The 26,032-nt window shown below is 41.4% G+C and overlaps 1 protein-coding gene across 1 annotated transcript in view; it reads left to right on the top strand.

Annotated features, from left to right (window-relative positions):
• LOC145413629 (uncharacterized) overlaps positions 1-25,175 on the top strand; it is a 155,445-nt gene extending 130,270 nt beyond the window's left edge. The window contains exons 29-31 of the mRNA XM_080283290.1: positions 22,020-22,082; positions 23,935-24,954; positions 25,037-25,175. Of these exons, the coding sequence (XP_080139416.1) occupies positions 22,020-22,082; positions 23,935-24,954; positions 25,037-25,175 (1,222 nt within the window). The remainder of the gene's footprint in view (positions 1-22,019; positions 22,083-23,934; positions 24,955-25,036) is intronic.
• The last annotated feature ends 857 nt before the right edge of the window (positions 25,176-26,032 follow it).

The following is a 26,032-nucleotide window of genomic DNA, read 5'->3' as shown; positions in this document are numbered from 1 at the left end:
ACGTCTATCCAGAATTAAACACACCATTGCAAGATAACTGAGGGAGGAAGAAAGACTAAAAGAGAAACATGAAGAACCATTCAAGCAACACGGACGTGTACTAATTGATCTAAGAGGCAAATATTTGACTTTGCCCTGTGACCTACACCTTCGACAGATTAGTCTCCGAATCGATCTTTTTTTTTTTATTTTGCATAACCCTTAACCCTTCCATCAACTTTGGTTAAAATCAGATCACTACTGTTTGAGTTGACTTTATTTAGTGACGCTGACATTTCCCAGTGACTTTGATCTTTGATTGTTCTCAAAATCGAACTTCATCTCTGTTTAACCTGAGTTTTGTCTACACTGGATGAACCACCTTAAGTTTACCATATCGTGCAACCTCGACGTTTGACCTGTTCTCAAAAACAATAAGTCAACCAATCGGGTCATCCTCAACTCGTAGACCAAATTTGGTTTAATCAGGTCAAAATTGTTTTAGTTTATTTTGTTTCCACACAAACAAACGGGTTGAACTTGACCTAGCCCTGTCATCTTAATCATTGACTGACTGTTCTCAAAACTGAATCTTTTAGTTCTTGTATCACTCTTAACCCTTCTAACAAATTTGGTTTAAATCATATAACATGAGTTGCCACTGTTCTGTGACCTCGGACTCTGACCTTTTAATGTCACTTTGACTTCTGACAAATTATTCTCAAAATAGAATTAGTATATTATTGCCATAAACTCAACCCTTCCACAAAGTATGATCTAACCTGGAAAAAAAAAAATTAAGCTCGTCTTGTACCCTTGACCTTTAACCGGTCATTCGGTACAATATATATATATATATATATATATATATATATATATATATATATATATATATAGAGAGAGAGAGAGAGAGAGAGAGAGAGAGAGAGAGAGAGAGAGAGGCGGTGGCAGAATAGGTAGAGCGGCGGCCTGCAGTCCTAATGGACTCAGGTTCGAATCCCGGCTGGGGCAGGGAACAGTTTATGGATTTGAATTTCTGAAAAAGTAGACTTTTCTGATCTACCAGATGACCCGCCGACATGTCATACCCCCGCTAATACCAGTACACCAGCCCTGTATGAGACAGTCCTAGCATGTATTCGGTATAGATGGTGGGTGCTAGCGCCGAAGTGGTGACATGTGGAGATGTAGGAGGACTACTGGGCCCCAAGGAGGACCACTGGGACTTGGGAATAGGCCCTGAAGCCTTTGCCCAGAGTCGGACACGCAAAAAAAAAAAAAGATAGCTAGTCAGATAGATAGATATAGATACTGATATAGGTATAGATATAAAGATAGATAGATAGGTAGGTAGATAGGTAGTTACATATAGATAGATAGGTATATACATACATACATACATACATATAGATAATAAATGTGAGTGTGTGTGTGTGTGTGTGTGTGTGTGTGTTCCTTGGCTGATCCTCAACACTTCTGTCAATCCAGGTTAGATTATGGTACAAAAAGTCATTAATTATGTTAATCACACACACGGGTCGACCTTTGACCTTGCCCTTTGACCTTGACCTTGACTGACTGTTCTTAAATTGGAATAATTTCATTCTTTCCTTGTAGTCAACCCTTCCCCCAGGTTTGGTATGAGCTGAGTAAAAACTGCTTACCTTGATTTTGCTTCGTCAGCGTTTTAACTAGCTCAGTGACCTGGACCTTTGATCTGTTGTTCTAAAACAATTATTTAATAACTCGCTAGCTCTCAAACCTTCCAATAAGTTTGGCTATAATAGGATAAAAACTGAGTTATTTGTTCACACACACACACACACACACACACACACACACACACACACACACACACACACACACACACCGTGCAAGACATAACACTCTCTCTCGCTATGCGAGTCGCAGGTTTAACAAAAGAACCGAAGGTAAAGAATTTACACACCTTATGCTTACCAAAGATAACTAAACCGAAAAGAAAGTCAGTTTTTAATCACATGGTGAGATACAGAGCGTTCCAGAGCTGATCTGTTGGTATACTAAGTAGGCTATGCTGGCTAACTCTTCCGTTAGGGACTTGGACAGAAAAGACTTGAAACTGTGCAGCCAAGAAGGTGCTGCATATATGTCGTATAGGGAAGAAAATTCAAGCAGGGTTCATAACAGCAGTGGTAAGAACAGTACCGGGTAACAAATGAAGAATGAGATGTAACACTTCGATGAAGAAAGAGAAGCTGAAGGTAGTCGATGAGAGAAGTGTCGAGTGTGTGGTAGCCAGTCACAAATGAGAGGAGCTGTAATCCACACAGGGGATCAGGAATGATGTTTGAATTTACGAAGGACCTAATTTTGTGCCACTATTTCTTTAAAAAGTTCATTGGTCTTAATATATCAAGTGTTAGTAGAATTTAAACTTATTCACTCAAGTGTATGCGGCTGCATTAAAGTATCTGTCCACTGTTTGTAGATGAAGGTATTTGCATTTGAGAGCCTGATATTAATTCTGTCTATCTATCTATTGCCAGACGCCTCAATCCCGTTTGGGGTGGCCATAAACAAATCACCTCCAAGTCGCCCTGTCCCCCGCCATTTCACTGCCCTGCTCCCAACTCACACCCCTCTCTCTCATATACCTCTCCACCCCATCCCTCCATCTCATCCTCGGCCTCCCCCTCCCTCTTCCCCCCTCCACCTCACTCACATACACTCTCTTCGTCAGTCTTTCACCCTCCATCCTCTCCACATGGCCAAACCACCTCAGTGTGTTCCTCATAACGCTCCCTATCACATCCACATCAACACCACAACGTTCCTTTATATCCTCATTCGTCAGCCTATCTCTCCATGTGACTCCACAGGCTCCTCTTAAATAACTCATTTCCACTGCTCCCACTCTTGACTTGTGTCCTTCCAACAACGTCCAAGCTTCACTTCCGTACGTCAGAGTTGGTATCACAGCTGTGAACACCACACACCACCTACAGGACATGAATGCTTTCCTCTTCCTGACTTCGATGCATGTTTACACGACTCATCTGTAACTCGTAATATACTTGCAGGACGCAACGGCCGAGGGCGTAAATGGGCAGAGATTTGAGAACGAGGGAAACTAAAGCTGCCGTTATTCTTAGCGTTTAATAATTTTCTGAATACCCGTATTACTTATTTTTTAATCTCTTAGCAAATTCTAGTAATTGACAAACCGTTTTTTGTCAATTACCACGAAAACCTAAGCTACATTGGTCAGACTTCAACTGTTGCGGATCTGGCAAGGAGAGAGGTCCAGGTCGGGGTGAGAGCGACCCTGAAATACTAACTTGTCTCAGTATAATGGCTATTAAAATTTGGAAACGCATCACAAATTTAGGGACGCAGCCCATAACCTGGTGAGAGGACGGCTATAATGCCGGCGCGGCACCAGTTGTAAAGTGTTGAGTTTCCCACAGTCTACTTCACCTCACTTTGCCTCAGTTGGCTTCATTTCACTTCACTTTCCGTGCCTCCCCTCAGTTCATTTCACTCGTTCACCAACCTCATCTAGTTTCTCCTTCATGTCTCAGCTCGTTTCTTCTCTTTTTCTTAATCGTACTAGCTTTTCCTCCTTTTCTTTGTTACTTCCAAACGCCTTGTCAGCTTGGCACCATTTCTTTATTCCCTCGTCAATTCGCAGACACCCTTTCCATTTTTTTTTTATTCAGGGTTTTACAAGAGATACGTGGGGTCATACGCCATACTATATACACACAAACATTTTGAATTCCCACATTTTTGTATGTGGGATTAATCACCATGGATATTTCAATAGCAGTATGTCAGAGTACTGTGTCTGTGTGGAAACAATGTATTCTCCTGGGAATGTTTTCTTACTTATATTCGATTATCCCAAACAAACGAATGTATTAGGTATTCCTACCCTTGTCACATGTACACTCAGCAGCAGAAGATCGTCCATATCATCGGGCTGCATGGTACGAATCTTCTAGTATGGTAACACTGTATGAGGAACAATTGACTGATCTGAAGTGCGTTTCTTTCGCTACATTAGATCCACATATTTTACCTCGCGTTTCTTTACTCTTATACCGAGACTTGTAGTATAATTTCAATTCACTTTTATGCCTAATTCAAACACCATAACTTTGATAAAGAAACTTTAACTGAAAACTGTCAAATGAAAATTTTGTGAGGTGAAGCACATATGAATTAAATATATGAGGTAATGTGCATGGATATTGAAAACGACTGCTTGTAGGTATAAGTGTACACACACACACACACACACACACACACACACACACACACACACACACACACACACACACACACACACACGCACGCACGCGCGCGCGCGCAAATACAGTACCTCTAACACTTAGAGAACGAGAAGCCACTCCTAACTTGTATGAGTGTCTGACTGCACCTAGGAAAAAAAAAAAAACTTGCAGTACGAGTATATCCATTTTATTTTCACATTTCGTGCTTTCCCATTTTTTTCTTGGGTACTACCAGCTGAACTTTCCCTTATACTTTCACTCCCTGTCCACTCCCTCTCAGTGTCTGGCGTACCTCCCGGCCCTTTGTGTCTATGTAAAGAGAGGCTGACACTCCCCGCTACTGATAATAAGAGTGTCCAATGGAGAGAGTAAACAAAATCACGGACCACGCTGGCCTGCCCTCTGTGTCGGGATGGGAGACCCACCGTCACGCCTAACATAATTTCTTCACCACCAACACAACAGGGAAGGTTGGCGCTGGCTCTTAATTACCCAAGCAGGGAGGGGACAATCATATTAACTGAGCGCAGTCGCTATTTTGACTTCACAATATGCTTTGCTCTTACAACGTTTCCCTGACTAAGACTTCATAATTTGGTTTTGCAAAATTCTCAGGCAGATCATATTTAGGACCTAATATAAAACTTATGAGTATCCACATTAATTTCAGGTCTAGTAAAAACTTGCTGTAACCATTAAAATACTGATAATACAAAACTGGAGCAGTTCGTGTTGTACGTAAATTCAAAAGACAATTTTAAATCATATTCCTGCACGTGAAAATGCTTGTCACCTTTTGAATAACATACAGCTATAGTCCCAGATGTACATTACTTCACACCAAATGGAGGTAATTCTGACAGTAAACGGCCACCTGAATTTCCCAGGGGAAATAAGGAAGGAGGTTGGAAGACCGTAAACACTAACTTTATTGCATTGGTGGATGAACTACGCACCAGATCCTAATGATTTCTTTACTCATTTCTATTTCTTATAAATTATACAATTCTTTTTATGTCACTGTGGCTTATTACGTTGCTATATTTTGTCCGAGTGCCACTAAAGCCGCTACCACACGGAGACCAGTGGACGTCCAAATTTGCCGTGGATGTCCAAATTTACTCCCGCATGAGAGTCGAGGACAGTCAAAGGTGAAACGCCACCAAACTCATTATTGGACGTCAACGTTCACTGTCGCTGTCCAAAACTCCGTTGTCTCCTTCTCAAAAGAGTTTACGTCTAGTTGTGACTGAGTAGTGTCGTTGTCTGCTGTTTTGAATTCCAGTCAGAACAGAAACAATATTCAGAATTATGATTAATTTGGTAAACACTGCATAATATTTTGTTATACACCTCTTTGCCAAATGGCGAAGTGTTATTGCTAGACGTTACTGAGATGTAACTGCTCTCCTAATGCTTTTATCAAGCTTTCTGATAGCACGTCTCACAAGCTGTTGCAGGTAAATGAACTGGGTTCAGTCAAGTCACATCCATCTCCTGAATTTCTCGTGATCTTCGAAGGCCGGTTCTTAGAGCAGGTCTCTGTACTGGCTGCCTTTTTGTCCATGTGAGCCACTTCCTCCTCCACAGTGTCCTCCTCCTTTTCCTTCTTTGTCTTCTTCCAGAGGCTTCTTCTTCCTGCGGGGTAGTTACTGCAATACCCATTGCAAAAATCATTAGTTGGTTCACGTCCATTGTTGCTGTTGATAAACTCTTCGTCTGTTAGGGAGACGGGACAGGCGACTTAGGCTGTAGCAAGCCAAGTGAGCTGAACTCGATAAAACAAGAAGAAGGCAGCCATTGACGCACACCGTGTAATAGGGAACGCTACCTTTGGACGCCCATTCTGTTCTACACACTGCATACAATGTCCCCGTGTGATAGCAGCTTAGAAGTCCTGCCTGTATCGGCCTCCAATTATATTTTCTGTTTAAATACGACATTTGTAATTATCTTTGATTGTATACTCGGGGGTAGAGACCCTTTTAACCCCCTACCCCGTGACTCGATTCCACTCTCGAGCCACGTCAGCGGCCAAACTGGGCTAAAATGTGACAAAATCTAGAGAATAGGAGGGACACAGGGCACGATGCGACATCAGCAGGTGTGGTTATGGGGAGTCTTCCCAATTTTTCAAATCTTCGTCCTCTATTACCCGCCAAATCACTGATGGTATTAGACAGATGTATGGCAGGTAGATGATTTGAGACAATGAGAAGCTTTGTTACCGGCGCACTATCCAGTTGCTAATCTGAGGACTGACCCCGGCTTGCCACCAGTCTGTTATCCAACCATGGAAAGATTTCATCTGAGTCCAGCTGTGTGATGATTGTCCTTACCTGCGACCTATCTCGTCTGATCCCCGTGTTTACTCAGATGTGACCTGATCTAGCAAGGACTATATCGGATGTAATAAATATGATAGGGGTCAACCAGTGTCGAATTACATGAAAGGAAGGGAGGTAGACTTGAACTCAGGTGATGAGGAATGCCCCTATAGGATGCACTAGTCAGTCAGAGCACAATGACCTGTCATGACCGTCCCCGGTGTAAGAGAAGATTGGGAAGCGAGTCCTGCTGTCAAATAGGTAAGTGGAGGAGAAGCCTGGCTACTGAGATATATCAAAGTGGCTACGGGTGGAAGACTCACTACTCTCATTCCAGCCTCTTCTAGGTAACTTTCCCTAAGTTACCAAGTGACCTTGTGTAAAAAGTACTCCAAGACGTCGTATCGTAAGTTACAAATGTGTATTTATGTTAGCTTTTACATAGCAGACTAGTAACGTAATGCCCCCATTTAGTGTGTGCTCTATTTGCTGATGCGTCTGACTGATCCTGTTTGAGCAAGGTTGTAAGTATATCCGGTCAAGTTAGGAATGCCCAGCTATGCACCTGTTTATTATACAAAGAACCTAGTTCTATGATGTGTTGCGTAGAGACTATGTAAGTAAAGTATGATTATGTGTACAGTTGTCATTGACTTTGATGTGAGCCCTCAGGGGAAAGATCTCCCTTCGAGGTTCGTAATATAATTAAAATGGCGACCTCTGCAAGATTGCACGTGATTTTACTCTGAACCCAATTACTCAATTAACAGACTTGGTGCTGAAGAGTTTCAACTATTTAAGAGCATTTTCGGAAACTGAGCCTACACAATCTGATGTAGAAAATCTTTCTAAATCTGATCTTAAGCTTGTTGGTCAGGGCCTGACAACAAAATTTCCCAGCAGTATTAATAAAAATAATATACTTGGTCTCGTCCAGGAAACAATGTTTAGGGTGAGTGAAGAGACTGAAACTGATTTTACCTCATCTGATCCTGAGCTTGGGAAACAAGAACCGTCTGGTCGCAATGATGATAACTATTAGAATCCCAGTTTGGAGGGATGAGAGTCACCTGTTCACAATGATACTGCTCAGGATGTAGATGTTAATATCGCAAATACTAGTGCAAATGTACAACCTGAATTAACTAAGTTTCAATTGCAAATGAGACAACTTCAGGTACTGTACATGAAAAACAGCTTTAAATCATGAGTACCAACTGTGGCAGCTTGGCGGTTCACCTAGCCCTTTTAGCATCTATGCTGGTGAAAATCTCTTGATGAAGCCAAGTGGATAAAGTTAGTCCTTCCCTTGGGGGAGCAAGATGTCTCCAAATACTTCCAAATGTTTGAGAAGGTGTCATCTCGTCTTTCCTGTCCTAAACATTCTTGGACAGTATTCCAGTAAAGTGTCCTTAAAGGTAAGTAAGGTACAGGAGACCTATATTACTTTAGCAGTTGACCAGCGAATTGACTATTAAGTGGTAATAGATGCATTGTTAAGTCTCATCAATTCGTACCAGAAGTTACGGGCTCAAGTTTAGAGCAATTATAAACACAGAGATCTGATCCACGTGGAATATGCTCGATTACTTCAATATTTATCTGATCAGTGTGAGAACATGTGGTCTCGGAAGACTTGACTAGGAATGTTACCATGGATGTTGCCACTCATCTAGTTGAGAAAGGGGTGGCTAACCTGGCTGAGGCAGCTGTTGTGGCTGATAATTATAGTATTATCTACATGTATGATTCTAAACCTCATTCATTTGATAGGAGAGTGGACCAATAAGACTCTTGTTAACTCTTCTTCCTGCAAACCAGCAATGTGAAATTAGACGACACTGCTGGAAAAAATGTAACACCAGAGCGTGTTAGTTCCACCAAAGTGAGTAGGGATATAGGTACCAAACGTCTAGTAAGAAGTTCCAGGTTTTATCAGTTTTGTACTGTAATTAGAAAGGTCATGTAGAGGAAGAGTGATGGAAGGAGAGGAGGGGAAACCACAGAGGTAAGTATGTTGTTCTGATAAATACTTGGAGGAATGCTAATACTGAAATTGGGCAACCACCAATAGATAGGATGAATGGTAGCCAGACATCCTCAGCAGGTGTTTGGTGACTTGAAGGTCAGAAAGAGCAGTCAGTCGTTTACAGTCAGACACCTGTTAAGCTGTCACTGAACACCTGTGAGACTGGGATAGTGCAGCCGTCGGGAATTAATGAAGGTGGTAGTAAGCCTCCATCAGAGCATTCTTCCTAAGACAGCAAACAATGTGACTCTCCCAAGACAACCTGTTCAGCAGTTTAATTTGTAGAGGACTAGTGTCAAATAATGGTGAAAATGCTAAGGAATCATTATACTCCGAGAAACAGGTGCTTCAGTTTCTTATGCTGAATGGGATCATAGTTGTAGCTGAACTGATGAATGTATTTTATTACAGGGAATAGCTCATTATGTGTCTTTTCCCTTGGTCGAGGTGGAGCTCCAGTTAGAATTAGTCCAGTACGTATGGACGTCACTTTTCCTGTAGGAGATGACTGGGAACTGATATAGCCCTGCCGTCAGATAGGTCAGTGAAGAGGAGGCATGGCTACTGGGATACATAGAATGGCTAGAGGTGGAAGACTCACTATTCCCACTTCCAGCTTCTTCTGAGGCTAGTTTAAGCCACTTAGTGACATAGTGTAATAAGTACTCCAAGACGAGGTATCGTAAGTTACGAATTTGTGTTAATGTTAACTTATACACAGCAGCCTAGTGAAGTAACAATTCCCATTTCGTGTGTACTCTTTTAGCAGAATTATTTGATGGATATTAAGTCTGTAAATTATTCTAGTTAGGTTACTAGTGTCCCTCTGTGCAGCTGTTTATTATATAAAAGAACCTAATTCCGTGTTGTGCTGTGTAGAGATTTTGTAGGGGAAGTAAGGTTATTTGTTAAAGTTGTTATTTACTTTTATTTGAACCAACAGTAACAGAGATCTTCCTGCCCCGTTCGGAGCATTATGCACACAGAATTGACTATAGCCTGACGAGACGTGGCAAGGGATCATCGTTCCTTTATAACGAAAACTTATTCTCTTTTTCCCATCAATTCACAGAATTTAACAATTTCTCTTGTGAACCATACGCACCTATTATGTGTTCACTCTGTCAAATGCCTTTTCTAAAATCTAAATAATGTCTTGCAGTTCCTCTTACCCTTTTTCCTTCTATCCATTGGACTGTAAATGCTCGTATCTGACCTACGCATCCTATATCTCTCCGGAAACTGCCACGTTCATAACCAACCAGATCTTCCGACATCTGCATTATCTTTCTTAAAAATACTCATCCATGTAACGTAGACAGAACACTCAGCAATCTTACCCTACCATGAAGTCTGCACCAGCACAGGTGGCCTTAGTTTGGTCTTTCTATAAATCTGACAGAAATATAAAGGACATCCTCATAGAACGAGGTTAAGGTAGGGGTAGGGGTAGATTGACTGTAATGCTGGGATGAGGACTGGAAGCCTAGTTAACGAGCGAGCATAATTAGATTTTGCTTATCATTCAGAATGATCAGAAAAAGTAACAAATCTTTGACTACACTGCCAAAAAATCCTTATAGGCCATTAACCTTTCAGTCATCCTTTGAAATCAATGAACCTGAGAAGTAAGGAGAAATACTAAGAAATGAAGAATACAAACAGATTAGGGAAGAAAAATCAATAAATGACCAATGATGAGCTTGGTAGGAAAGTTAGCCTGAACTTCTCTGCAAAAATGGAAAATATTGTGGAAACAATTGTAGGAATTTTAAGTAAAAGAAAAAAATCATAATGAAATGGGAGAACTCATACATAGGAAGGAACACTAGTAAAAGAATGGAAAGACTGTTTAGAAAGTGATGATTGGAAACGACTAGAGAGGAGTTATGGTTAACAAAACTAAATTTGTTGTTCCTAAAGAAGAAACATAGTATCGTGAATGTAGCAAGGAAAAATGAAGGATAATGTAAAAATCTAAAAGAATTAGAAGGCAATAGGTGTTGTTGACATAAAACCTAAATAATTACAAATGGTGGTTGACAACGAGGGAAAACATATAATAGGCGAAAGATTCTCCGAGTTTGCTCACACCATCCTCACTTACTATAAAAAATAATACTATGTAAGTCTGGTTTTCACTTACAACCATTTGAAATATAAATAATAAGCATGCTGTGGATGCTACGGGAAGGAGAGATAAGTTGAAACGAGGGGTTAAGGTATGACTAGGATTATGATGTGAACGATGGCTGAAAAAGAGAATACAAAAATGAAGATGAATTAAAATGAAAGAAAAGGATGCGGAAGAAAAAAAAAAAAAGGTACTGTGCACGCCAGGAGGGAGCTGAGAATGAAATATGGAGTTGGAGGAGAAAGGTGGCTGAGGGGATGGAAAGTGAGATTTGAAGAACGAAGAGATAATGAAGGACATACAGCAGAGAGAGAGAGAGAGAGAGAGAGAGAGAGAGAGAGAGAGAGAGAGAGAGAGAGAGAGATGATATTCAAGGCAGTGGGGAGACAAAAGTGTTAGTTAAATGAAGGTTAGTTGAAACTGAGATTAAAGTGGAGAGACGAAGGATGTCAGAATGCCATGGGAATTATTAAACCCACACCGGAAGGCAGAGAAAGTATTAAAGTATTCAGGAATCGTGAAGTGCGGTAAAGGAGGACAAGGAGACAGCTGGGCGAAGGTTGGACTGGAAAGCAGGAGATAAGGGAAAGAGGGAAGAATGGCTAAAAAAAGAATTGGGAAATGAATGGCAGAGGTATGGAAATAAAGTCACGAGAAGAGGATACAGGTCTGGACGAGGAAAAAAACAGAACAGACTTTGGAGAAAAATAGTGTAGCAAAATGGTGCGAGGGGGTCAAGGAGGTAGGAACAGCGGAAACAGAGACAGGGGGAAGTGTTGCGATAAATGTGATGAGAGGAGGTCTAAGCGGGAAGAGGGCTTTCATGAAGTGAACACAGCAAGAAGAGGTAGGGACTGGGGGGTAGGGGGTAGCAGAGACAGGAGGTTGAAGGAGGCAGAGGAGGTAGAAGTAGGAAAGTTATGGGTTCCGAAGTAGAGAGAGGAAGGAAGAAGGATTATCTGAAGACAAGTAGTGAAAGCCGGGAAGGGAAACACAGAGGTGAGATTTGGAAGTACAAGAGAGAGAGAGAGAGAGAGAGAGAGAGAGAGAGAGAGAGGCAGGATGTGGACGGCAATAACGTTGGCAAGGAGGAACTTAATGTAGGAAGGTGAGACGTAAGGAGGCTAAGAGGGACGTGATGGAAATACGGAGGTGAGAGGCTTTCCAGGAAGAAAGAGAGAGAGAGTGGAGTTAGAGAGATGGGAAGTAATGGGAAGTATATATATATATATATATATATATATATATATATATATATATATATATATATATATATATATATATATATATATATATACGATGCACATTACTTTTTCATAACCCGGCAGCTTCTTACAGTTGGGATATGTTGCGACGCTACGGTGTGGTGGTGGTGAAGTTTTAGAAAAGTGTGTGGGGGGGGGGAAGGGGGCGATCATTTATTTATTCATTTATTTATGTTGACTGACGTCGTGTTCTGCGAAGAGTAATCTCGTCTGCTCCTACTCATTTTTTTTTTTTTACCTGCCACAGCTAACCCTTTCTCATGTATAACCAGATCATGATTATGGCTAAGAGTATTTTAAGAGATATACTTTTATACGCTATGACAGAGCACATTAATATTATTGAAGTTCACATGAATTTATTTTAATATTACAGTATTAAGAATAATAATTACTGAAAGAAGATACCCGATGCAGTAGCAGTCCTTGTCTTGCGAGCATGGGTTCGGAAATTCATGAGGGTGCTAATTTTTTTTTTTTTTTTTTAATCGTGAAATGCTGCAAGGAGTGTAGGATGGTCACCAACCCGTTAATTCTGTGGATTATGGTAGCAGTCTTGGAGCTTCTATCTGTCTTTTTAATATGGAACTGGATGTTCATTTACATAATAAGAAAAGTAATTTTTAGACGGAAAGAAATCAAGGAGGCACTATACTCAACATGAAAAATGATGATCAGACCAAGTGCTACGATAAGAAGAGAAATATTCAGACAAAATCTTAAAAGACCTGTATGGTGAAATCATTTTTAGGGTAAGCTTTCCCTCTGGTATAAGGATGCTATAAAGATAAGATGTCCACACAAAGAACAACTGACATAAAATGGATTCATTAATCAACACCGTCATTACTTCCTTCATTAGAAGAGTTGCTTCCTTTGAAGACACATTAATTAAAATGAAAATTGAAACTAAGACCCTTTCATTCATAAAAGAGTGCTTCTAGTTTGCTTAAGTGCATCTGAACCTCATCATTTCACTAAGATGGTTTAGTGTGAATATTTATTTAAATAATTATATTTTACGGCAAAACGTGAGCAATCAGTCCCTATTATATTTAACATTACGTAACTAATATCTATTAGTATAATTTCTTCAGTATCTTAATCAGCCCCATTGCGTAAGCGAGAAAGATAGGGAAGCAAAAGAACTAAAGGGAAATCCCTCACAGATGATTTTGGCAAGCTTTATGAACACCATTCTCTAAAATAACGTAATAACAATTATATTCTTACGACTTCCAAATACTGTATTAAAGGAGATGTCCTACAGTAAAGGGGTTAATTGAGGCAATATATAACCATTTCGAAAAATTTCTTGTAGTTGATATCAATCAAAAGATAACATAAATGCATTAAATATTACCATTGGTTGCGTTGAAAAAAAAAATTACAGTTAATTTCTACAAGTCTGAAAGTCAAGTACATGATAATAACAGTGTGAAATGTAGGCTCTAACAAACGTATTTCTACTGCTTCTTAATTACTAGAATTACTGCAGGCAAATATATATATATATATATATATATATATATATATATATATAAGTAATCCCTCCACTATCCGACGTAATAGAGTCATAGGCATGTCCGGAAAATGGTCCTGTCCGGATAGTGAGCACCAGCTCCTGGACTTGTACTTATGGACCCTAACTCAGAAAAACACCTATACAACTCCCTCTGGACATGCATAGCACCTATTTAAGACCCAAATCACACCAATAAGGGACATAAGAGACTGAAATAAATGCAAAAGAAGTATAAAATGAGGTTTTTGAGGTAGGTTCATACAATATTAAACATTCTGGGTACTTACAAGTCCCTGGCTCCTGGACTGGTAGTTATGGACCCTAACCTAGTCTAAATCAGAAAAACACCTCCCTACTGCACATGCATAGCACCTAAGATACAACATATTCACACCAATAAGGGACATAAAAGAGTGAAATGAGGTGTTTGAGGTAAGTATAGTATGGAAAATACAGTAGAGTACAGTATGAAACATTCTGCCTACTTACAGCAAGTCCATGGCCATCTCGATGAATAACCGCCTCCTCTCAGACTCTGACAGTAAGAAGGATTTCCTGAAGCACTTGCAGTACACTGTTCATGAAGTCTTGCACTGAACTTAGTCATTCACACTCAGAAGTCCAATCTCTTCACACTGCACACTCTTTGTCTTACTTATGCTCCATTGTAACTTAATAAGTGTTGCACTCTGCACTTTAAGTCTTTCCACTCATAAAACCAATTTCAAAACAAATCACAAGTGTATTTACGTTAAATTTAGTCCAAAAATTTTGTCTTTTCACTCATATTTCTACTTTCTTTACAATACTGTATGCACTGTTTTACTTTCACTGCACAAAACTAAATTCCCGTGTGGTCTAGTGGAGAAGTTCTTGCCGTTTAATCACTGTCAGAGTCTGAGAGTATCACTGCCAGGTGACTTAGGGGTGCGTCGCTGGGTCATGGTGATGGCGTACCCACTGCAGACGACTCTGAAGATAGACGGAAACTCACATTGAGCGGTGACTCCACCGTGGTTGATGTGCTGGGCTGTGGCTCGGAGAATGAGGGCCTGTCTTGGGGAGGCAACGGAGTGGAGCCAGGGCTGGGCACAGCGGGGGTCACGGGCCTGAAAAAGCTGTCAATCGTTGATTGACACAAGGAACGACGATTCTGACGATTTATGATGCGCTGCCTGAAAGCACGCACTTCCTCCACAAGTCCCAAGGGCCCCATTTCCCTTTCGCAGTCCGGGTGTTCCAGAACGAACTCTAGGTGTTCCCGGAGTGCGCTCAGCTTGGGGATGGCTGGAGTTGTGTCATGCTGAGAGGAGTCCGCATCATCGTCGCCATCCTCGTCAGAATCTTCAAGCTGGATACTGACACCTGCAACTGAAGATGCGATCTCGATATCAGACAGGGTCTGATACCCAGGATCGCCCTTGTCATCATCCAACCACTCACGCACTTCGTCCACGTCAACATCATCGCCGTGCACACGTAAACGTGCATGGAAGTATCATCCACGTTGAAACCTAGGAAATCATACTCTGCATCCGTTCCGAGAAGCAGACGAGACCAACCATTTTCTAGAGTCTTGACAGGGATTTCCTTCCATGCACTGGCCCAGTTGTAAATGGCAGACTTGATGTTGTAGCAGCGAAGGTTTTCCAAAGTCCGCTGGCCTCGTGTGTCCCATCCCTCCCTGAGCTCGTCCTCGTCCTCGAGAACAACCATCACCTTGTCCAGGAACTTCCGTCAGTATAGGCGTTTCGTTGCCACGATCACTCCTTGGTCCATTGGTTGGATGAGAGCAGTAGTATTAGGTGGCAGAAACATGCACCTAATGCGGCCATTCTCAGCCACCAAGTCCTTGTCGCACGGGTGGGCAGGTGCATTGTCGAGGAGAAGGAGGGCCTTTACCTGGTCGCCTGGGATTCCCAGTTTCTCCGTCTGGTAATGTATGACCTCCTTGACGAAATGGCGGTGGAACCAGTCTCTGAAGATCTGGGCTGTGAACCATGCCTTCAAAGAATGGTACCAGATGACAGGAAGGACATCCATCACCCCTTGAAGACACCGAGGCTCCTTTGCATAGCCAACATTAACGGGCTTAAGCCGGTGCATGCCGTTAGCATTGATCCAACACAAAGCAAATAGCCGTTGCTTGGAGAGCTTGCGGCCAGGTACACGCTTCTCCGTCTCCTCAGCTAGAGTGTTCGCTGGCAAAGAGCGATAGAATAAACCAGTTTCTTCAGTGTTGTAGACTTGACCGAGAGTGAGGCCCTCCCTGTCGATCAAGCCCTTCACCTTGTGCCGAAACTCCTCTACTCCATCCTTGTTAGCGTCCAAAGCTTCACCATGAGACTTACGGTTGGTAAGGCCATGCCGTAACTTAAATGTGAAGAGCCAACCCTCAGATGCCTTGAAGTCTAGGGCGTTGTGAAGCCTTGCGAACTTCTCAGCAGCAGCCTTCTTCTCCGTACCACGTACCATCACACCAGTAACACGTTGCTGTTGATACCAAATTAACGTGGAGCAGTCGACTTCAGCAAACTTGGGAGTAAACATCATCTTCCTCTCCATATTGCATTTGCTTTTCGACGAGAAGTCAGCCATGTACTGCATGAGTTTGTCTCGGGATCTCTTAATATCAAACAAAGTAGATTGGGCCAGGTTAAACTCACGGAGGATGCGTGAAGAAGACCATCCCGCATCTACTTTCTCCAATATCTCCCGCTTCTTCTGCAGAGTCAGTACCACTCTCTTCCTCTTCTCAGGCGGCGGGGCCATCATCACACACACGAAGGAGGGGCACGAGAGCAGCAGGAGTGCCTGCAAGAGGTAAGGCACCACCACAAAAGCGAGCACGTGGGCAGCCATGACAACGAGCGTTCACTCGCGACAAGAGACAGGCGGAAAGTGGGGAGGATGCAGGGGCGCTCTAGCGGACGTCGGAGGAATGACACGCCACAACAAAGCTGTCCCACGCCCTGCGCACCAAGTTCAAATTACGGGCAGGAAAAAATCGTTTTTTTTTTTTCGAATTTTTTGTGGTTTTCTGACCATTTTGGGAATATTGGATCCCGGGACGATTATGTCCGGTTAGTGGGGATGTCCGGAAAGTGGGCATCCAGAAAGTAGAGGGATTACTGTATATATATATATATATATATATATATATATATATATATATATATATATATATATATATATATATATATATATACAGTATATATATATATATATATATATATATATATATATACAGTATATATATATATATATATATATATATATATATATATATATATATATATATATATATATCAGCCGTTAGCGATTGGTCAATCTCATTTAAAATGTTCCTACTGAGTATCATAGCCTCGGTCTCTATGACCCTGATGGGACAAGAAACGAACCGGATGAGAGAAAGTGGAACAACAAAATATTACATAGAGTGTTTTCTTCAAAATCTTTGATGCCGATGGGAAACCTCTTTGCGGTGGCACCATCTCCCAGGGGATCTCCAGGGAGCCAAACCATCCCAACTATCCCATCCCAGTTGAGTGTAGTGCCCCAGCACTGCTGCTGTCGCAAGGCACTGCCCCCAGAGGTGTAGGTGTATGGTATGTACTGTAGAATGACTACTGGGCCTTGGGAGCAGTCTGTGAAGTCTATGCCCAGAATCGGACACATAAAAAAAAAAAAAAGAGTGTAATGCTTAGGGTGCCGATCTTGTTCAATCTCCCTACCGTAGATCCAGTTAGAATGATTGGTTTCCTCCACTGTTCTGGTCAAGATCTAAGAAGACAAGGTCTGCTCGCTTTACTACCCTGAGCATCTTTTGTGACGTTAGTTGGTACCTTGTTGGGGTGTGGGGTTACCATACAGAAAAAAACATAATACAGTGGATGGGTAACTGCTACAAATTATCAGTTTCATGACTGTTCTGTCTCCCTCATCAGCGTTGTAATATAACTTTATTGTTGGTGATCCTACTACTGATACTGATTACTTAATAATTAATTGCTTCAGTATTTGAGACTTAATAAGCACAGTATATGAACTAACACATATCTGAATTCATCACTGTTCGTACCAGTCTTATCTTTCGATAATGATGGTGGTCAAGAATTACTGCCTTTCACCCCTTGGTGTTAATGCTTTTCATTATCACCTTCGTCATTGCTATCAACATAAAGCTCATCATCATAAATAACATCATCATCATCATCATCATCATCACCACCATCATCACTGTCACGACCTCTACTTCTATGCATTTCTTTTTCACACGCACATGTGAAACAAGGCTACGTAGGACAGTACAAAGACAAATTACCATCATCATCATCATCATCATCATCACCATAATCACGATTGCCACTATCACGATCATCATCATCACCGTTATAATCACCACCAGTATAATCATTTATGCGTCACTTCCACAATTCCCTCAGCTTCAATACCCTCTCTCTCTCTCTCTCTCTCTAAAATTATCGTATAAAGCATACCGATACCCTACTTTTGGAGCAGGAAGTAAGAAGTTCAGGAATTTGAAACAAGCAGAGTCTAAATCTGGACCCAACTGACTTCATTAACCCTATTGAAGCTGGAGGTTTTAGTGCCATGGGACGTCATGTGCGAAGTGGTCTCATTTTTTAGCCAGAAATTATCACAACCGGTTATTATTAAAGCTTAGTTCTGGTGTTCCTTCTCAGTGACACGGCGTGTAACCAAACATCAAAAATCTTTGTGCACTGTAGCAAAATTTCATGTCTAAGTTTAAGCATTCGGATTAATGGCAAATTTGCCAGGATAGTGTACCTTCAGAGGCAGATTCATTTAGAACAAGTTCCTCTGTCTATATTCCTAATTAACTTACCAATTATTTTCTCAGGTAACCGGGCACGGCAAGCAGGTTGTTGGAACAATCGTACGGGCTCGTGCCTTTACTTCCTTCTTCCGTGCATATCATCATGATCATCATCATCATCAGCCGTTGAGGTCCACTGCAGGACCGGCCTATCCCTCCCGAAGCAGGGACGATACAGCCAATGTATCTCTACCTAGTGGCTTAGGCTTTCTGGCAGAGACTGTATAGAAGTGCTTGTGAATGTGATTGTAGTGTTGTAGTGGCTTTGGATGTGTGTGTAGTCTGTGAACCAAGTGTAATCGGTCCGCCTTAAGCCGATTGGGTGCAAGCATACTAGTATGGGACACTGGTTCAACCACAGCACCCCTTGTGTCCGTCAAAGTTGCAAGTGACTTTGTGAACGCTTCCCAAAGTTTTTACAACTCTGGCGGGAGGCAAACCCCCGCTCACCAGCGTGCGAAATGCACACTCTACCACTGTACCACAGAGGCTCCTCCGTGCATATATATATATATATCATCTCATCAGCCGTTTGAGTGTCCACTGCAGGAACGGCCTATTCCGACCGAAGTGGGGATGATACAGCCAATGTATCTCTACCAAGTGGCTTCGGCTGTCTAGTAGAGATTGTATGAAGGGTGAGAAGTGCTTGTATGTGTAATTGTAGTGTTGGAGTGGCTTTGGATGTGGATGTAGTCTGTGAACCAAGTGTAATTGGCCCGCGCAAGCCAACTGAGTGCAAGCATACTTTCTATTATGCGACACTGGTTCATATCCCTTATGTCCACCAAGCAGTAAGTGGTCAGAAGAACATTCCCAAAGTATATTACCCTGGAGGGGTGCGAACCCTCGTTCTTCAGTGTACGAAAACGCTCACTTTACCACTGTACCACAGAGGCTTATTTATATATATATATATATATATATATATATATATATATATATATATATAAGCACGGAAGAGTGAACTAACAGCCAAAAGCCCGTAAGACTGTTCCCTCCAAGAAATAAAAAATAAAAGATAGCATAGAGCCAAATTCAAGATCTGTTCATTTCGACATGCCTGGACACACAGCGTTTGAAAGAATGGAAGTCATAGGCAGTAGGAATACAGATAGGGGGGAGACAGTTCCAGAGATTACGAAGCAACAGCGCGGCGAAGAGGCAAAGGCTGAAGGGAACCAGTTAAGGAGAGCTAATAAGACGAAAAGCCTTTGACTCCACCTTGCTGAAACGAGCTGTATATGGGAAACCTCCCTACACATGAAAGTTGTACTCTGCACAGGGGTGAAGAAAACCTTGTACAAAGTCAATATCTATGCAGAGGTAAAGAAGGTACAGAGTCGGTTTAGCACACCTATTCTCTTGGAAGTGATTTTATAAGTAAGGTAATATGATCTTTTCAAGATAAATCCCGAGAACCCCCTCCCTCCAGATATGTTTAAAGATGATGGAGGACTGAGTTGGACATTGTCAAAAATTAGAGGCTACTCCTACAGAAGATTTTGGCGGATTGAAAGATGTAAAACTGATTTATTGAACCATTAAAAACAAGATTACTTTTACCCCAATCAGAGACATAAGCCAAGTCAGACATTAGGCGTGCCATAGCCTCATCCCTTGTTTGTTGATGTAATTGCTGTGATAGACGACGTGGGAAGCAAATGGAAGGCTGAGTCATCAGCGTATAAGTGGATAGGATTAGATGTACTGCCGAGAAGGTAACTGATGAAAAGAAGGAAGAGAGTTGGTGATAGGACAGAACCCTGAGGAACACCACTTTTGATAGCTCGAGGAGGAAAACGGTTGCCGTCTACAGTACAACAGCGGCTATAGAGCGACCAGAGAGGAAGCTAGAGATGAAGGCACCGATAGAAGGATAGAAACCGTAAGAGGGCAGTTTGGAAATTAAAGATTTATGCCAGAGTCGATCGAAACCCTTTGAGATCTCAAGTGCAATGGCAAAGCTTTCGCCGAAGTCCCGAAAGGAGGATGACCAGGAGTCTGAAAGGTAGGTGAGAAGATCGCCTGTGGAGCGTCCCTAGTGGAACCAATACTGACGATCAGAAAGAAGGTAGTGATAGGAAAGATGCTTTAAAATTTTTCTATTAAAATAGACTCGAGAACTTTTGAGATACAGGACGTTAAAGCAATTGGGCGATAGTTAGAGGGTTGAGAATGGCCACCCTTCTTTGGGACTGGCTGAATGAGAGCAAACTTCCAGCAAGAAGGAAAGGTACAAGTTGATAGACAAAGGCGAAAGAGTTTGCCTAGTCAGGGTGCAAGCACAGAAGCACAGTTCTTGAGAACAGCAGGAGGGACTGCATCAGGCCCATATGCCTTATTGGTACTGAGGCCTGTGATGGTAGAAAATACATCAACTGAAGAAATTTTAATGTCAGCCATGAGGAAGTCAGAGGGGGGAAGTGATGGAGGAACAGCACCGGAATCGTCTAAGATGGAATATATACACACGGAGCAGGCTAGCACCAGTCGAACAGGGCGATACTCCCAAGGTGGATGGAAAGCCGATGACAGGGAGAGCTGGAGCTCCCATTCATCAGCCCTTGGGACTAGCTTCTAATCATCCCCCTTTGTCGAATTTTCTCATTGTTTCAGTAACACAGGGAGTAGGCCACCATGTTCTCCAATACAAATTCCTCTAACTGCCAATACTAAACTACATGCACATTACACACTACACCTCCTATTCAAAATTATATTAAAAATGGCATTGCAACACAAAAAAATCCCCACCATCTGCCCCTCTCTCAGTGACGACAAAGCGAGGTGCTTGAAACTACTGTCTGACACACGTCTTCATTTATGCAACATTCACGAAATTTCCTCTAACTTTCTCATTGTTGAGCACCACCTCTCCTCCTCAAAACCATACCTTCTCTTCCTAACTGCGACTCAACTGTCTGAGACTATTGAAAGCAAACCCTTCTCTGTATCCCATTACTTTCTCTACACTCATTTCAAAGCCAAAGGTGGCTGTTGTGTGTATATATGCAACAACATATCTTGCTCTTGTATTCCTGAACGTGAATCTACCGAGTTTTTTACTTTCTGGCGTTGGCCATCCAGTCATTCTTTGACCAATTTATCTGTCCTGTTCACTTATCTCTTGATTCTACTGGCTGTGAAAAATTCTTTGACCGTCTTATTTCTAAGATGGAACACATGCTATCAATTTCTCCGTTCTCTGAAATCTTTCATTCTAGGTGATTTCAGCATTCACCACCACCTTTGACTTTCTTCTCTCACTGATCCATATGGTGAACAAATCTACTCATACCGGTACATCTTTTCTATCCTTAATGACCTAGAGCAGCTTGTACAGCATCCCACCCGTATCCCTGACTGCCTTGGAGAGAGTTCCATCATACCTGACCTCTTCCATACATACAACTAGTCCTTCTGCTTACACTGTTAATCTTTTCTTTCTGTTGGGTTCTTCCGATCACAACCTTATCACCTTAACCTGTCCCATCACTCTAGTAAGGCCTGTGGACCCTCCCAAGAAGCAGTGGCTGTGGCACTTTGGAGCTACTGACAGGGAGTACCTAGCGCAGTACTTCTTTGATTTTTTGTAGAATGAGTATTGCTTCCATGGCAGAGAGCTTTCTGAGTGTGCCCCTCGCATTATAGAGATTATCCTCTCGGGCATGGAACATATGAGGTGTGCAGTACAGAAGTCAGCCAAGTGCCATAATTAATGAAATAGAGTTATGTACAACACTGTCTTCCTCCAACTCTCCTCTGTCGAGAGTAAGGCTTGAGGTTGGAAACAGAAATGTCGGTAAGGGTGAAAATCCCATTTTAAGGTGTGACCCTACAGCACTTGCTGACATAGTGTCTAGTAGGTACCCACACTTTGATGGAGGAGACAGCCAAATGCCATCAGCTGGTCTTGCAGCCTCTCTAGCCAATGAGCAACAGCGTAGGAGCGCGGCTGTGAGTTTGTTTACGTTTTTCAGCCAATGGGAGCGCGGTTTACACTCAGTTGCCCTCCACAAGTCCATGCATGTGTCCCTGTGGACCATTCAGTGGAATCTCTGTTTTCATCTTATTTTCTTGCTGTTACAACATTAACCCACCCCGTGCCAGTGCCGTTTTAAAACGGTCAGACATAACTGCGCGGCCAGTGCCAGTGCTGTTTTAAAACGGTCTAGAATAAAAAACTTCACTGTGACCGCATTTTTCAAGATCGCAGGTAAAAACTGGCAGGCATGTTAGGTAACTGCTCCTCTACCATTCCCCAGGTGTCAAGGCCACACACTCACTCGCTCTCCCCCTCGCTCTGCCTCACTCTGCCTGTGTGCCTCACCCAGTGCTGTACATAGTGAAGGCATTTTGTAAATATATTCATGTAAGTGTAAGTAGTAAATATTTTCTTTTAAGTGTAAGGACTATATAGTGAAGTCAAGTTGTAAATACCTTCTTGTAAGTGCCAGGACTGTACATAATGAAGTCAGGTTGTACCTATCTTCAAGTAAGTGTAAGATAATGCATTCACAGTGAGAAAGACAAACAAATTGTGATAGACGCTGAAGTAATGAGTAATCAGAAAAGTGTGCTGAACATTGCTATACCTTCCCAGCATAAATACCTGAGTACTGTGTACCTTACATAGAAAACGGCTTTCTCTCATGTATGTAGTGAACGTGAGAGAGTGACTATACCTGTATACGAGTATACTAGATGAATAACACCCATTTCTGAGCCTCGGTCAGCATTTTAAAGGCGAAATTCGTTGTTTCCACATCAAAATCTATCATTTTAGCCAAAAAAAAAAAAGGTCGAGAAATGGCCGGCACTGGAGTAACCCATAGGGCTAAAAATAGCCGGCATGCAGCGGGTTAATTGTGTATCATAATGGGTGATAACAGTGAGCTAAACATCCCTAGCACCTCGAGGGGAAGGAAGAAAGTGCGTCAGCCTGAAACGTGGCAGTGTAATGTGGCAAAGAAGAAAAGAACTGGCGAAGCTTATACCAGCATGGCGACAAAGCAACAAGTTGCAGCCAGGAGTATGGGACCACCTTGGGCAGATGGTTGTTTTGCTAAGGTTACAAGACCAGTGACTGATAAGATATTCACTGAATTTTGGAAGCTAGGTGATTTTAACATGCAAAATGTGTATTTACAGAAATTAGTGGGTATGCTACCAGTAAAATGACATCGACCATCAAAGAATGCAGCTTTTGGCCCTGCTTGTAGGTTCAGCTACTCCTACACTGTTCAGTATGAGAATACAGTGTACTCTGTGTGCAGACAAGGTTTCTTGTCAATCTCTGGTTTAAAAAGAAGTCGTGTCGAGTACGCAGTGAAGTGTGTGGGTGTCACAGGTGTAAGTACAGGTGATAGGCGTGGCAAAAGCAGACCAGGTAATGCACTTCCTACTGGTGTTGTTGACCATGTTCATGAAAACATACAGCTCTTACCAACAGTTAGTAGTCATTACAGCAGAGCTAAGTCACCTCACAGGAAGTATCTAGAATCACAAGCAACTATAAAGGTGTTGTACGACAGGTATGTTGATTGGATGACCACTGAATACCCAAGTGAGAGTGCTGTGAAATATTCATATTATCGGAATGTGTTCACCAAGAACTATAATATTGGTTTCCAGCCTCCTGCTACAAACACTTGCAGTAAGTGTGACGAGTTGTTGACTGCAATAAGCGCTGCTAAGGATGCTGGTGGCGATTCTCTACATAATCTTGAAGCTCAGTTAGCTGTACATAAAGAATTGGCTAGTCAAGGGCAGCAAATTATGAAGGATTATGCTTATAACAATGATCCTGATACTCGAGTGATTTGTGTCGATTTGCAGCAAACCTTACCTGTACCCAGAGTATCAACAAGTGTTGCTTATTACAAGCATAAACTCTGGGTGTACAACTTGTGTATTCATAACTTGAAAACTGGAAAATCGATGATGTATGTATGGGATGAAGTGACACGCGGGGGTGGCTCAGTAGAGGTTGCAAGTTGCATTAAGCACTGGATTGCACAAGAGTACAGTGTTGAAGATTTCTCCAAATTAGTTGTTATCACTGACAATTGTGGTGGACAAAATAGAAACATAAACATTGTGCTGAACTATTTACATGAACTACACACAGGTAGAGTCCAGTTCACTGATCATTTTTACCTAATACCTGGACATTCATACATGGCTTGTGATCGAGCTTTTGGCGGTATTGAAAAACGCATCAGTAGGTATGGTCACATTCATAGTTTGGATGAGTACATTCACATCATTCATACAACCACAGAACAACGCTATGAGGTGGTTAAAATGGAGCAGAAAAACTTCCTAAACTTTGACACAGTGCAGCGCTTTGTTGTCCAGAGAAAAACTAGTGACCCGAATATAAAATTCAAAGATGCTAGAAGATTCATGTTCAGACTGCAGTACAGAGAGGGCTATTTCATAACAGTGTCGTATGATGATAATGCTCCAGCTACAGCTGTACGGCTGATGAAAGGTAAAGCAAACTACGGTGTCAGAAAGTTTAATCTAGGCGATGTTCCCCTCACACCAAAGTATAATAAACCACTGTGTTTTAAAAAAGAGTAAAGTTAGTGATCTGCAAGCCCTCCTTACCTACATCCCTTTGTCATTCAGTGGCTATCTTACTGATATCATAGCCCAGCAAAATCTGCTGCACCAGGAAGGAACTCCGTCAGAACCTACACAGGAACAACAGGACATTTTGGTTGATGCTGAGGATGTTGACAATGACCTTGGCTATGATAATGAATGAATAATGAGTTTGGCCTGTTACCTTTTCTAGTGTTCATTATTACTGTGATTATGAATTAGGCCTATTGTATATTGTATTTCTGTTTATAAAGATGTTTTTTGGTAGGGTATGGGTTAAAGTGGTGACACATCAGTTGGTATTATTGGTAAAAATGACACTTTGTTTTTGGTAATGCCAATGGTTTTCAGAGTTTATTTTGGTTATAATGGCACATTTATTTAATTTTTTGCAGCATACAACTTATCTGATGTCTAAAAATTTGTGTGGTGTGTCAAAAGAATACTGTTTTTAACCAACGGACAAACACGTGTGCTTACCAGATAATAAACTTCCCCTAGTTTAATTTACTTTCGTACCATCAAAGTATGTTTTTCTTTGCAAATTATCCGTCACATACAGGAAACTAGATTCAATAAGCTGTAAGTTAAAACAAAGTTGATGAAGTTATCTCTGTTGGTTTTGCTTGTTATCCCAATTTTAAAGTTGCAAAACTTTAAATGCGATTTTCTCATTTTTTTTGTGGCACGTGGCTGACTACTCTACTGCACCCCTCAAATATATATATCTATATATATAGATATATATATATATATATATATATATATCCCGGTATATATATACTGTATGTATGTATGTATATATATATATATATATATATATATATATATATATATATATATATATATATATATATGTATATATATATATATATATATGTATATATATATATATATATATATATATATATATATATATATATATATATATATATACTGTATGTATGTATGTATATATACAAAATTTCCTGGCATTTCCATCTACTTGGCATTAACACCAGTCTACAAACATTATACAAT

This window comes from Coenobita brevimanus, chromosome 97, assembly GCF_032717465.1.
Source record: "Coenobita brevimanus isolate Jiangsu-jjx chromosome 97, ASM3271746v2, whole genome shotgun sequence".
Lineage (NCBI taxonomy): Eukaryota > Metazoa > Arthropoda > Malacostraca > Decapoda > Coenobitidae > Coenobita > Coenobita brevimanus.
Note: the sequence above shows the minus strand (reverse complement) of the source record. Positions and strands in the feature narration are given on the sequence as shown.